This window comes from Salvia hispanica, chromosome 2 (assembly GCF_029641045.1).
Source record: "Salvia hispanica isolate PSC_SH4W2 chromosome 2, Shi_PSC_v1, whole genome shotgun sequence".
In the NCBI taxonomy this organism is placed as follows: domain Eukaryota; kingdom Viridiplantae; phylum Streptophyta; class Magnoliopsida; order Lamiales; family Lamiaceae; genus Salvia; species Salvia hispanica.
In genome coordinates this window covers 20,440,686-20,455,928 of record NC_142693.1, presented here as the reverse complement: position 1 = coordinate 20,455,928, position 15,243 = coordinate 20,440,686, and the positions used below count along the sequence as shown (strand labels likewise).

The 15,243-nt window shown below is 35.8% G+C and overlaps 1 protein-coding gene and 1 pseudogene across 2 annotated transcripts; one reads left to right on the top strand and one right to left on the bottom strand.

Annotated features, from left to right (window-relative positions):
- The first annotated feature begins 827 nt into the window (after window positions 1-827).
- LOC148931774 (uncharacterized) lies at window positions 828-3,357 on the top strand. The gene is made up of 3 exons (XM_089063767.1): window positions 828-843; window positions 2,394-3,221; window positions 3,329-3,357. Exons 1-3 carry the CDS (start codon window positions 828-830, stop codon window positions 3,355-3,357), a joined length of 873 nt encoding a protein of 290 aa, XP_088919893.1.
- An 8,752-nt stretch (window positions 3,358-12,109) lies between these two features.
- Window positions 12,110-14,500, bottom strand: LOC125218376 (polyphenol oxidase I, chloroplastic-like; annotated as a pseudogene). Its single transcript, XR_016135424.1, has 2 exons — window positions 13,914-14,500; window positions 12,110-13,453 (listed from the first exon to the last, which is right to left on the bottom strand). The product of XR_016135424.1 is annotated as a polyphenol oxidase I, chloroplastic-like (transcript).
- Window positions 14,501-15,243: the final 743 nt, after the last annotated feature.

Here is a 15,243-nt window from a genome sequence, read left to right as displayed (position 1 = left end):
CTCTCCTTTCGAGCTAGGGTTTTTAAAAGCCCTGGTTATCTCTCTTGTAGCCTACTGCGAGGACAACTCAACTCCGCCGCGACGCCCCTCCTCCTCTGCCGGATATTTCTTTCTTGCCTGCGTTAGGATCTTTAATTTACCCTTACATATGCCACCCATGTAATTGAGAACCTTATGATAATTGATAAGCACACATCGCTATTAAATGAGACATTAAGTAATATGTCTTGATTATTTCATTTTTTTATATGGTGAGACACTGAGACTTATCCATCACCACTCATACAAGTATCTCCAAGGGCGGAGCCACGGTGGGCCAGGGGGCCACGGTGGAGCCAGGGGGGCTCTTGGCCCTCACCCATTTCTAAAATACCTATATATAATATAAGTATGCAACAATTAACATAGTAGAAACCAGTGCAGTTGGTCCGGATTCTAGCTGTTGTAACATTTTAATATGGTTCAACATAATAATCTAAAGATTGTATAATATTTATGGCTATTTATTGATTGACCCGATTACGTAATCTACCAAGGTTATATAACTTATGGGGTCAAACGATTACCTATAAAAATATGAGGACTATTGTGCAGATACTACTTTGGACAACTTTAATTTTGTTATGGGTGAAATTAAAGTTATAATAAAGTTAGGGACTTATTCTCTAAATAATGGTTATGGTCCCCAAGTGCAACCTATAAATAGGTCAATAGAATCTCATTCCTATTGATCAGACGTAATATCAAGACTCTACAGATTACAGAGAATGTGGAGAGCGTTGTCACTTGGAAGACTGATTTCATACTTCAGAATCATCAAGAATATCATGAATTCGAATCCATGTACGCTTCCGCTTTATGTTTATCAATCGTATTCGACATGTGTGATTTATGTGATGATTTATGTGAATCATTGATTTGATTCCAACAATTGGTATCAGAGCCAATACATGTTGGAACGAATTGATAATTCGTTGATTTATAATTCTGTATTGGATTCGGTGTATGAAAATTATGTGATCAAATTGATGAAGAATTTTCGAACAAAATATGAATTCTAATTACAAGTTTTACTGTTGATCACGCAAACCAATAGGTGAATGGTATATGAATTGAAAATTCTTTTTTTTTTTCCAGACTAAATTGTGGTTTTGGATTCTATTCCAATTAAGTTCAATTCATGATTTTCTCGTTTCCAAAACTTAGACTTAACATTCTGTCAAATTTTTTGAGGATATTTAAGATATGATTCATTAATTGCAAGCACCCCTCCTGCTTGACAAAATGTTAGTGAGAAATTAAGCGTTCAAAATTTCTGATTTAAATTCCTTCTAAACTTTTGATGGGATTCTTGATTGGTGAATGTTTTCGTTTGTATTCTCAATATCTGTAACAGATATTGTATTTTTTGGTGAAATCCTTTCCAAAGTTTATCAATTCAAAATTTTTTCGGAAAAATCGCCGTTGCCGTCTGTTTTGGGTGATCTAAGGAGACGACAAGAAGACCGACGACGTCGCAGTGGTCGGCGACGTCACGGTCAACGACGGTCATTTGATGGCGGTTGTGGCGGTGAAACGACGCGTTACTTCGTGAAACAATGCGATATTTAGTGAAACGCCGTTCTGAAAAAAAAAAAAAAAAAAAAAAAAAAAACTAATTTCAGATCACGCCGTTCCGAAAATCTGATCTATTTTAATATTTGGGCTCAATGCTTATATTTTAACTTTGAGCAGCAACAAATTTTTTATTCTTGGGCCACAATTTTGAAATGTCAATAAAATATTTAGGCCACCTATAATAATATTTGAAAGGGCCGTGACTTGATTTTATTGGGCCACAAAATTTGTTGCTATTTGATTTTAAGTTATTAGTTGTTTGTACAAACAATTACTTCAAACAATTAATCGCATTTAATTGTTTTATACGTTAAGTAATTAATTAAATAATGACTTAAGTTTTTATTGTCTATTATTTTAAATAAATTAATTATAGCATTAACTTGCCAAAGTGAGCTCTGATGTGTAAATTAATTTATTTAGAATATATAGGATATTTATATACTTGAAATACATGCGAATAGTTAATCGGCCCAAAGGAAGATTGTTATTTGGCCGTGTTTCTTGTATACTTTGTGGTAATAATATGAGATTATCCTTAAGTCATTGTGAACACTAAGTCGGCCCAAAGGAAGACAAATTGTTTGACAGGAAATGATTATCTATATTTGATTACTACGTGTTAAGATGTCACTTGCGAGTTATTATTTTGTCCAAAGATGAAATTTTAATGTTATGCCGACATCTTGAAATGGGAATTGTCATTATTTAATTTATTTACTTATTATTTACGTGAGCTAATTATTGTCCTATTTGTTATATTTGTTCTTTGCTAGCTCAAGAATCTGCTATTGGTTTTCTAAATTCCATTCCTGTGCTAAAAGGCAATACCTATGCATCATGGAGAAGCAAAGTATTGATTGGTTTGGGGATTGCAAATTTAGACTATGCACTTCGGACGGAGCAACCCGCCCCTCTTACTGATGAAAGTTCCGATGAGGATAAACGGACCTTTGAGAGGTGGGAACACTCCAATCGCATGAGTCTTATGATTATGCAACATGCCATCCCTGAAAACTTTCGCGGCACTGCTGCTAAGGAATTTCTCGAGGCCATTGATATGAATTTCGCAAGCAATGAAAAGGCTGAAACGGCTTCATTGATGCATAAACTTGTGACTATGAGGTATAATGGCCGAGGGGAAATTAGGGAGCACATTATGGAAATGTCAAACACTGCTTCAAAGCTTACGGCACTTAATTTGACGATCAGTGATGATCAACTAGTGCATTTGGTTATGATATCTCTTCCTCGTCAATTTGATCACTTCAAAGTTAGTTACAATACTGTGAAGGATAAATGGACATTGAATGAGTTGATTTCTCATTGTGTTCAAGAGGAAGAGAGATTGAAGCAAAGTAAGACAGAAAGTGCTCACTTAGCAACAAGCTATAGGGGTAAACGAGGAAGAGACAAGGGAAAGAGGGTTCTTTCTGAGTTCACTAAGGGGAAGAGGATTCTTCCCGATTCCTCCAGAAATGTTGCGGGTCCATCTGCAAAACAGTCTAAGAAGGAAAGATCAGCTTCAGTTTGCTTCTTTTGCAATAAAGATGGACACAAGAAGAATGATTGTGAAGAATATCACGCTTGGCGCGTGAAGAAGGGTACATTTTTCACTTATGTTTGTTCAGAAGTTAATTTAGCTTCTGTACCTGGACATACTTGGTGGATAGACTCTGATGCTACTACTCACATAAGTGTGTCCATGCAGGGTTGCCTCCAGTGCCGAAAGCCGATTGATGCTGAAAGATTCATCTATGTGGGCGATGGCAAACAAGTTGAAGTGGAGGCAATAGGCACATTTAGATTATTACTGAAAACTGGTTGTTATTTGGATTTAGAACAGACATTTGTTGTACCGTCATTTAGACAGAATTTAATTTCTATTTCTGTATTGGACAAATTCGGTTATACTTGTTCATTTAGAAATAGTAGATTTAGTCTTTATCTAAATTCAACTTTGGTTGGCACCGGTTCTCTTTCTTATGGCGATAATCTTTATTTGCTTAATACTATTACTTCATTTAATGAAGCCCTGCATGTGAACTCACGAGGTACAAAGTGTAAATTAATGAGTGAGAATTCTGCAACAATTTGGCACAAACGTTTGGGTCATATCTCTAAACGGAGAATAGAAAGACTTGTGTCAGATGGAATTCTTACCATTCCCAATATAGTAGACTTTCAAGTCTGTGTTGAGTGCATTAAGGGGAAGCAAACAAACATTAGGAGATTTGAAGCCAATCGGACTACAGACGTCTTAGAACTTATCCATACAGATATCTGTGGACCTTTCCCTACTGCTTCTTGGAATGGTCAACAATATTTTATTACGTTCATAGACGATTATTCCCGATATGGTTATTTATATCTAATAAGTGAAAAATCTCAAGCACTGGATATGTTCAAGAGTTATAAGGCCGAGGTTGAAAAACAACTTGGCAAAAGAATTAAGAACGTCAGATCTGACCGTGGTGGAGAATACTATGGTAGATATGACGGCTCAGGTGAACAACGTCCAGGACCTTTTGCCAGATTCCTTGAGGAATGTGGAATCGTCCCCCAGTACACAATGCCTGGTAGTCCTACCATGAATGGTGTTGCTGAAAGACGAAATAGAACCCTGAAGGATATGGTTAGAAGCATGATCAGTCATTCTACTTTGCCAGAATCCCTTTGGGGAGATGCACTTAAGACCGCAACATACATCCTAAACCGAGTTCCTACTAAAGCAACTGCCGTAACCCCTTATGAATTATGGACGGGCAAAAAGCCCAGCTTAGGTCATTTACATGTTTGGGGCTGTCCAGCAGAAGCTCAGCCTTATAGGCCACACGAGCATAAATTGGACTCTAAAACGGTAAGTTGTTATTTTGTAGGTTATCCTGAGCGGTCTAGGGGTTTCAAGTTCTATGATCCCACAACTAGATCATTTTTCGAGACGAATAATGCAAGGTTCTTTGAGGAATTTGAGTTTGGGGGGGAAGATGGTATAAAGAATGTTGTCTTTGAAGAGGAAGCGATTTCACTTCCCTTCATTCCAGAACAAGACGACACTCTTGTAATTCCTGTTCCACCTCCCGAACAACAACATGAAGAACAACCTCAACCTCCTCAAGAACATGATGAAGTAGTGCCACTAAGGAGATCCACTAGAAGATGAGACCTGCAATATCTACGGATGGATATATTGTATATCTCCAAGAGCATGAGGTAGATATTGGAGTGATGGAAGATGACCCAGTCACTTTCCGTCAAGCCATTGAAAGCCCTAATGCTCAAAAGTGGATCGATGCTATGATTGAAGAGATTAAATCTATGCAAAGCAATGACGTTTGGGATCTTGTCACATTGCCTGAAGGTGCGAAACCCATTGGTTGCAAGTGGATTTTTAAGACCAAACGGGATTCGCAAGGCAATGTGGAGAGATATAAGGCTCGTCTTGTAGCAAAAGGCTTTACTCAAAAGGAAGGCATCGATTTTACCGAGACTTTCTCTCTAGTTTCGACGAAAGACTCATTCAGAATAATCATGGCACTAGTAGCTCATTTTAATTTGGAGCTACATCAGATGGATGTAAAGACAGCGTTTCTTAATGGCAACATTACAGAAACGATTTATATGGTGCAACCTGAAAACTTTGTGTCTGGTGACCCAAAGAAGATGGTATGCAAACTTAAGAAATCCATCTATGGTCTTAAACAAGCGTCTCGTCAATGGTATGTTAAATTTCATCAAGTTGTTGTCTCATTTAGTTTTGAGACGAATTCAGTTGATGAATGCATATACTATAAGTTCAGTGGGAGCAAATTCATTTTCCTGGTTCTATATGTCGACGACATTTTACTTGCTTGCAACGATGTAGATTTATTACGTGACACCAAGAAATTTCTTTCAAGAAAATTCGAAATGAAAGATCTTGGTGATGTTTCTTTTGTATTAGGAATCCAAATACATCGGGATCGTTCCCTAGGTGTACTTGGATTATCACAAAAGAGCTACATCGATAAAGTGTTGGCAAGATTCGACATGAAAGATTGCAGACCAGGAGATACCCCTGTGGCTAAAGGTGATAAATTCAGTTTGAATCAATGTCCCAAAAACGAGCTTGCAAGAAAGGAAATGGAATTACTTCCCTATGCCACAAGTATGCACGCGTCCGGATATTGCGTTCATAGTAGGCATGCTAGGCAGATACTTGAGTAATCCCGGTATGGATCATTGGAAAGCAGTCAAACGTATTTTGCGGTATCTGCAAAGAACAAAGGATTATATGCTCATATTATAGGAAATCGGATCAACTTGAGATCATTGGGTATTCTGATTCGGATTTCGTGGGATGCCAAGACAGTCGTAGATCCACGTCAGGTTATGTCTTTATTCTCGCCGGAGGGGCTATATCTTGGAAAAGTGTTAAACAAACATTGATAGCCACCTCTACAATGGAAGCAGAATTCATAGCTTGTTTTGAGGCATCACAACATGGAGTATGGCTGCGAAACTTTATTCAAGGGCTGCAAATTGTGGATAGTATTGAAAGACCACTCAAGTTATATTGTGACAATAAGTCCGCAGTCATGTACTCCAACAACAACAGGAGCTCGTCGAAGTCTAAACACATTGACATCAAGTTCCTTGCTGTTAAGGATAGAATCCAGAGTAGACAATTGCAAATTGAACACTTAGGTTCGACTTCCATGCTTGCGGATCCTTTTACTAAAGGTTTACTGCCTTCGGTCTTTCATGAGCATGTATTTCACATGGGTATTCGACCTTGTGATACTTTGGTTTAGTGGGAGTTTATGTTCATCTATGTAATAACATTGAATTTCAGTTATATTAAGTGCACTTTAGTTACTTTGGTTGTAGTTACTTTGAATTATGCTTTGGTATTTTCTGATCTCACTACAGTTTCAGAGGACCAGTTGAAAATAGACATGCAAAAGATCACATAGCATGTAATTTTCATGCTGCACACTCATATTTTGATTTGTGTTGCTAGATGTGTTGATATTTGTGATCACTGATGAATTTAGTCATGTATACGTGTTGTGACTTAAACTTCTTTGGTTCTATATTAACATGTTTAGTAGACCGGATCAGTAAAGATGATTAATATAAATAGTAAGTGCGCAACTTCAGTAATGTACAATCATTTGGTGACTGTTATGTTGGGCCAAGTGGGAGATTGTTGGAACATTTTAATATGGTCCAACATAATAATCTAAAGATTGTATAATATTTATGGCTATTTATTGATTGACCCGATTACGTGATCTACTAAGGTTATATAACTTATGGGGTCAAACGATTATCTATAAAAATATGAGGACTATTGTGCAGATACTACTTTGGACAACTTTAATTTTGTTATGGGTGAAATTAAAGTTATAATAAAGTTAGGGACTTATTCTCTAAATAATGGTTATGGTCCTCAAGTGCAACCTATAAATAGGTCAATAGAATCTCATTCCTATTGATCAGACGTAATATCAAGACTCTACAGATTACAGAGAATCTGTGGAGAGTGTTGTCACTTGGAAGACTGATTTCATACTTCAGAATCATCAACAATATCATGAATTCGAATCCATGTACGCTTCCGCTTTATGTTTATCAATCGTATTCGACATGTGTGATTTATGTGATGATTTATGTGAATCATTGATTTTTTATGTGAATCATTGATTTGATTCCAACACTAGCCTCCTGTTTGTGAGGTAACGGGTTTGATTCTCTCTTGGGACGCTAAAGTATATTTTTAGTAATCTATTTATATTTTGTTATTTAGATTTACTTTAATGCTTGTAGTTCCATGTACTGTTTTTCTTGTCAAGTTAGTTATTTTGTTGATTTTCTCATATTCATTATATTTCACAGAATTTCTTACATTAGAAACTTTTATTTTTTCCTAGTAATACTGTATTAATCATATTAAATTGTAATCTTATAAAATGATTATTAAAATTTATGAATTGAAAATAATTCTTTGATTCTATAAATATTTTAAAATATTACTATGATATTACTAAAATCAATTTTAATGTGCTATCTTTTATTATAAAAATTTAAAATTTAACATAACTTTTTGATTTAATAAATATGTAAATATATCATACTCATATTATTAGTAAATACGATGCTATGCTCTAAAAAATCTATTCATTAATTAATTTTATCACCATCTATTTTGTATGCATGGCTTTTTATGTTGCTCACGTCTGATATGTTTCTGTGTCGAGTTTAGGGGTTTAGCGCTTAACACAGTTAACAAATTTTAATGGTGGTTCGAGCCCCCACCTTAAAATTTCTGGCTCCGCCACTGAGTATCTCGATTATACATAAACGCAGGACCACCTGAAGATATGTTAATTAATATTATCATGGAGTTGTTTGACTGAAATTGTTGTGATTATCCAAACTATTGGCAGAGATTGGTTCCCCACAATTACAAATTAAAGTTGTTAATGTCAGAACTATACAAAATATACGGCCATGCACCACATGCATCTAATACAAAATATACGGCCATGCACCACATGCATCTAATACAAAATATACGGCCATGCACCACATGCATCTAATACAAAATTATCAAAGAAGATTATGTGTTGTGGCCATTGTAAGTTGTACAGTAACATTTTACACAGAAAAAAAAATGAGTGGTGTGCTTGCGTCTGTTATTTCATTGGGTGTCTGTTACTTCATTGGGTGTTTGATATTTTGGAATGTTTTGCACTCCTATAAATTTGTAATTTCATTTTCATGAAGTATGTTACTCCTGTTTTATTTTCTTGCATATTAATGGGTTGGTTCATTGTTTTAGGGCTATGAATTTATAATTTGCCAAATATGATTATTGCTTGTGTTTTTATATTACATTTATTGGGTTTATTTTTAAACATGTTGGTAGAACTTAAAGCAATATATATTTTTGATGTAGAACAAATGTGCATACACGTGTGGTTCTCTTCGACTTCAATATATCATATTTTTACGTAGATAATGTAGTTCGATCTGTTTCATAGATGAAAGTACTATATATTAAAAATTTGAATTTATCAATTTTGATTCAAGATGAAAGTACTATTTATTATCACTTTTTTTTTGGTTCAAATTTATTATCACTTTTTGTTGTAAAGAATATTAAACATTATGAATCATGTTAATATTGCGCTCCAATTGCCCGATATAAATTCTATAATAATATCTGTATCATCAAACCTATGAACTACTGCTTCGTAGCTATTATTCTAAGTTAAGTTTGTATTTATGTACATTTTTATGTTTTTGGTAATCATAACTTATAAACTACTTTATTTATTAAAAATATAACCTTTTTATTTAACTATTTTATCTTACTTCTTCTTCTTATCAAGTAGTACTACTATACATGTTGGTGAATTAGCATACACGTGGATAAAGTATGATTCTAATGTTTTTATTTGAAACTTGAAAAATAGGGAGTACTATAATTAGCATTTTTTTAAAAAATTATGGAAATCTTTTTTTAGAGTTCTATTATCTACTAAAGTGTTATTCAAAATAATACATTTTTTTTTAAATGGAAACACCATTTACCATTATATCAAATTTTTCTTTATCTTACTATTCCTTCTCCACTCAACTCATAAAAAAATATACTATAAAATCTTAGCACGTAAAGGAATTAGAGTGGACAAGAGATGTACATTTCCTTTTTTTTTTAATGTAAGTACATAATTATATTAATCTTATTTTGTCAAATTATTTAGAATTTATATTCATTAAGTGAAAATCACATGACCCGTGCATTGCACGGATGTTAATACTAATCTTAATATATATAAACGATTATGCCTAGAGATCCTCCAAAGGGCAAAGACAAAGAAGAAAAGCCCTAATCCATTTGGAAGACCAATTGGCTACTCTTGAGCCAAAAAAAAAATCTTTTCAACGTGATTTATTCATTCCGATAAAAGTCAATGAATCGATCTAGCACCTATAAGTATGTTTTAATTAGTGTGCGTAGAGCAAAATGCACAGACCTAAATCTAACCAAAGTAATACTCCCTCCGTTTCATAGTAATAGAATCATTTTGTCATTTCAGTAAGTTCCATAGTAATAGAGTCATTTTCTTTTTTAGTAAAAGTCAAACACATTTCTCCACACCTACTTTACTCTCTCTTACTTTATTCTCTCTTCATCTCTCTACCTTTTTCATTTTCCACTTTATTCTCCATTTACTTAACTCACCTAACACAATTTTCTTTATCTTCGTGCCGAAAAGGAACGTCTTCATTACTAGGGAACGGAAGGAGTATAAATTTACTTTGTTTCACATGATCTAGAATACAACTTTTTATTTAAAGATAAGATAGATCTTGAATGCAAAGTACTATCAATATATTTTGTTTTAAAGATTTTGAAAACAGTTTTTTATTTAAAGATAAAAATAGTTCTTGGATGTGATGATGAATTGCAAATCAGTTGGAAATACGTTTCTCATCCATCAAATAGATAATGGTTGAAATCATCACACATATTAATGGTCAATCCTGGAAATAAAGCATATTTTTGTCTATCCGTTGATTACATGAAATTTTGTGTTATAAATTTCCATTGAACTAATATTTCTTTAATGTTAATTTTTTAACTCATATTACTAGAATACATTTAATGTTCAGTATTGAAAAATGTAATATCTTACACCCTCATTTAAAGTTAATAAAGTGGACTACATTTTAAAACATTTCAAAAATAAAATACTAATTTCGTTGGGATGGACTGGATAATAAGACACTAAAACCAGTATTAATTCTATGTTAAAACAGTTTTTTCCTATTGATTAGATACTTAATTGTGTCTTTGTTATAGCATTCAATGCCATGTGCACCATGCCTTATTTAATACTACTGTATACGAAAATAGGAAATCTGTCACACATAATTGGAATTGCTCTCATCACCACATCGTTTTTTTAAATAGATTATAATCTTTGTTTTATCAGGAGACCGAAAGCGTTTGTTTGCATATAAAATGTAAGTATTGTTTTTGTTTATATGTCGTGGTTGCCCGATAAGATGGCGAATGACCAATTAATGTATAGTAATAATTAAATTAATATTTACATATATATGGTACTCCCTTTGTCCCATTTTTTTAGAGATTGTGAGGACAAAATGACTCTTAATGCGTCACTGAAATTCTACTTTCATTTGCTAGTTTTGTATTACTTTCCCCGTCCCATATAATTTGATCCATTATTTTATTTTGGTCCATCCCACATAATATGTTCTATTTCACTTTTACTATATTTGGTAGTGGACCTCATATTCTACTAACTCATTTCTACTCACATTTTATTATAAAACTAATATATAAAAGTACTCACATTCCATTAACTTTTTCAACTCACTTTTCATTACATTTCTTAAAACCTGCCCAGTAAAAATGGGACGAATTATGTAGGACGGAGGGATTGTTTTTGTGCTTTCTGTTATTTGTTTATTTATTTATGAATAGTTTATAAATCCAAATCTCAAAATCTCGGTGTCTCTAAATTGTATATGATAGTCAGTTGCAATCTTAATCCCGATGTTCGATATCCCGGTACTAACCTTTAGCCTAATTTGTTTGCACGAAATGTGATCAATTGCTAACTTTCTTAAGTGCTAACTCTACTAACTCATCAACGCAGTGTATTAAAAATGACAACCTGATAATATTAAAATGACAACACATAATTATGTTGGCATTTCAATATACTGTCATGACATTATGTGTTCACATTTTAATGTCATTGTGTTGACATTTTTAATACACTGCATTGATGAGCAGTGGCGGATCCAGACTTTTGGAATAGGGGGTGCGAATTTTATAACAAAATATATACATACCATATTAAAAATAACATATCTAAAAATTAATGTTCAAGTTTAAAGTCGCATAGTCAAAAAAAATTTAAACTATCTAGTATTAAAAATGGGACAGATAATTTAATATTTTGAATCCATATCAAGTATTAAAATGTTAATTAAAATAAATTGCAACCACCTAATATCTAAAATAGAATAATAAAAAAGAAATAGTAACATTTAAAAGCCACCTAAAATTTACATAAAATAGAATAATAACATTAAAAAACTACCCTAATATCTAAAATATAAAATAGAATGATAAAAAGAAATAGTAACATTTAAAAGTTACCTAAAATCAGCATAAAATAGAATAATGAAATTAAGAAACTACTTCTACATAAGATCAGTAAACAAACGTAAATATAACATAGAATAATAAAAAAGAAAGTAACATTTAAAATCAGCATAAAAAGAATAATGAAATTAAGAAACTACTCCTACATAAGATCCGTAAACAAACGTAAAAATAAAATAGAATAATAAAAAAGAAATTAACATTTAAAAGCTCATTTACCGCTAGACTAGCGATGGTATTTGTTAAATATACTTCTCAATAATAACCTAATAGCAGAAATATTTGGGGTTGCTCTCACCTGGCTCCGCCAGTGTTGATGAGTTTGCAACGTTAACAACTTAAAAAGTTAGCAACATAACGCACCCCTTGTTTGCACAGATTCTAACAGATAATAGAAAGTCTTGTATTAATCAAAGGAAAGGATTCAACGCTTCAGCACTGGAACATGGAAAACACAAAGAAACCAGGGCTGAAACAAAGGCTGATCACAAAGCAAAAGCAGAAACTGAGAAAGATCGGCGAATGAACTAAGCAGCAGCAGGAACGCGAGTTTCGATCTTAACACCACCAATGGTAACAGCGTCGCCGTTGGTGCGGGGAACGATGGTGACGACAACGATATCATCATCATCCGCAATGTTAATGTTCTTGTAGAGCTGAGTCAAGATGATGCGGAGGTCACTGGGAGTCTCCGCTCTCCTAGACCTGTGCGGGACCTGCTTGAAGCTCCCGGCACGCTCCGCACTCACCGGCTCATCCTTGCTGCTTTCGTCGTCGTTGACGTAGATATCGAAACTGATGAGCTTGCTGCTGTCTGTGACAATGCCCTGGATGAGGAGCACTTCGTCGGCTTTTCCTTTCGCCGGCTTGGGCACCACAACCCTTATTGTCTCTGCGAGCGAGGCCGGGAAGGCTTGGGCTGCAGTCTGCGCCGTTTCAGAGAGTTGTTGGACGTTGGCCGGGACTTCTCTCGTAGGCGGTCTGTAGTACCTCCATGGCCTAATGTCGCCAGCTTGATAGGCATATCCGAGGCGTGTAGTGTCCAAGCAGTCGCGGACTTTTACGCGCACGAGGTTCTTCTTCTCGTCGTAGAACATGAAGGCCGCATCCAGGAAATCGGGATCGTCGATGGTTTTAGGGTAATCGGCCGGGAGGTCTTCCCAGACTGTCCACATTCTGTCGACATTAGCGTGATGGCAGTAGAAGATGGGGTCCCTTGCTGCAGAGTAGAAGTTCCCCATGTTTTCATTCAAAGGATTGTTGGGGTTTCCGGTCCAGACATGGATGCCAGCGTGGGAGCCCTGTTCGGATGTCCCGCCACGGGCGCCTCCTGGTGGCGGATCTCCGGCTCTGTAAGGCTGGCCCATGAATGCGAGGGCGGAGTCGGGCTGCACCATCATTTCCTGTTGCATTTGGTTGAGATTCGCATCGACACTCACTCCCTCCGCAAAGCTAAGGTCGACAAGGGCGTTGCCGAAATGCGTTTGGTCGCGGTTACAGTCGTAGAGGGGCGAGTAGGCCTCGCCGAAGAGGGTTGGCAGATACATGCCATAGGGGTGGTCCCAGTTCCAGTAGGGCAGGCGGAAGGTCTCATCTTCGAGAAGTTCGCAGCAGATCCTCTCGAAGAATTACAGGTACCACCTGTTGGCAAAAGGAAACAGAATAAATATAACAATATCTCATGTCGGTGTAAATAGAGAAACGAAACTGCTATATAATTTGGATTTGTTTGACTCTATGAAAGAAAAAATTAATAGTATATACACCCTCCGTCCCCAAAGAGTATGAACTTCGGGTTCTGCACGAGTTTTAATGCATTATTGGTAAAGTAATATAGAGAGATGGATAGAGAAAGTTTTTTAAATATTATTAGTGGAGAATGGGTCTCAACTCATTAGAGAGAAGAGAGTTTCCAAAATTGGAATATTCATATTCTTTAGGGACGGACGAAAAAGGAAATAGTGCATACTCTTCAGGGACGGAGGGAGTATTAATTTCATAATAACTGTGAGTAGAATGGAATGTGGGGTCCACTAAATAAAAGTATTAAAAATGAAATGAGACATTTATTGTACGGAACCCAATGAATTTCTGTTATCACCTGTGGAAAGGGAAGAATAACCAGTTGTTGTGAATCTGGATATCGAGGGTGGGGTAGCCGACTTGATCGTAGGGGCCGTTGCAATAAGCGCAGTGGATGTTGGCTTGCTGTGTGAAGCCGCGGGGATCGTTGGGATCATCCTTGTCGAGCTGCTTCATTCTCTGGATGGCTAGCTTGTATTTGGCAACGGGATCAGGAACTATTATGTTCGCCCCTTGGCGTTCGTAAATAGTAGGAAACTGCGGGAGCACGTAGTCTGTGATAGTATCGGTGTAGGGCGGGCAGCAGTCGGCGTCGATACGAATCACCCTCCCGGTGAGACGGTCAATAGTAGTTGTGCCTTCGCGGTCGCAAAATTCCAAATTAGGAGGTAGGATTGGATCGGCCTCGGCTTTGCGGCCTCTGACGAGGCTGCTTGCGCCGTACAGACCGCCAAGCCCTAGGAGCATGTTTCTGCGGTCTACACGGCCGCCCCCGCTGTCGCCACCATTGCACGAAACCCTCGCCCTCGAGGGTTTTCGGAAGGCGGAAGTGCGGGGTTTGGGGGTGGTGGAGGGAAGCGTGAAGGAGGATTGAAGAGAAGCCATGGTTTGATATTTGATGATTTATTTGGAGAGAATACATGTATATATATACTAGTATTTCCAAAGACCTAGCTAGCTAATCTATGTTTAATTAAACTTATCTGGATCTAGTTCATCATATAATTAATGACATGTTACGTTTGGACCAGCTAGCTAATCTGGATCTAATTAATGACATGTTACGTTTGGACCAGCTAATCAATTGCATAATTTAACCTTTCGTCAATTTGTCAATATTTATTAATCTATATTTGTATTTGGACTAGCTAAACCAATTCATACAATTTTTGAAGCTCTTATATTGCAATCAAGAGCTTAAGTTATGTAATGAAATAAGTGTGTGTGACTGTTGTAGGGTTGGGGTTTTGAGAGATTTTCGAAACTAGGGAGAGAATGGAGAAATCTAATTCACTTTGATAACTCAAAACAAAATAATATTCCCTTCATCCGAAAGAAGATTACTCTTTCTTTGGACTGCACAAGATTTTATGCAGTTTTATTCTATGTGTTAGGTGGAGAGAATAAGTAAGAGAGAATAAAATAGAGATAAATAGAAACTTGAGTCATCTTTGGTGGAACAAACTAAAAGGAAAAGTGAATCATCTTTATTGGGACGGAGTGATTACATATTTAATAAGTTATCTATGGACCTATGTAGTTCAACTCTCTTTTGCGATACAGGAAAGAACCGACATAAAAATAAAAAGAGAAAGAAGCTTATAATTACGCTTGATTCAAGTATGTAG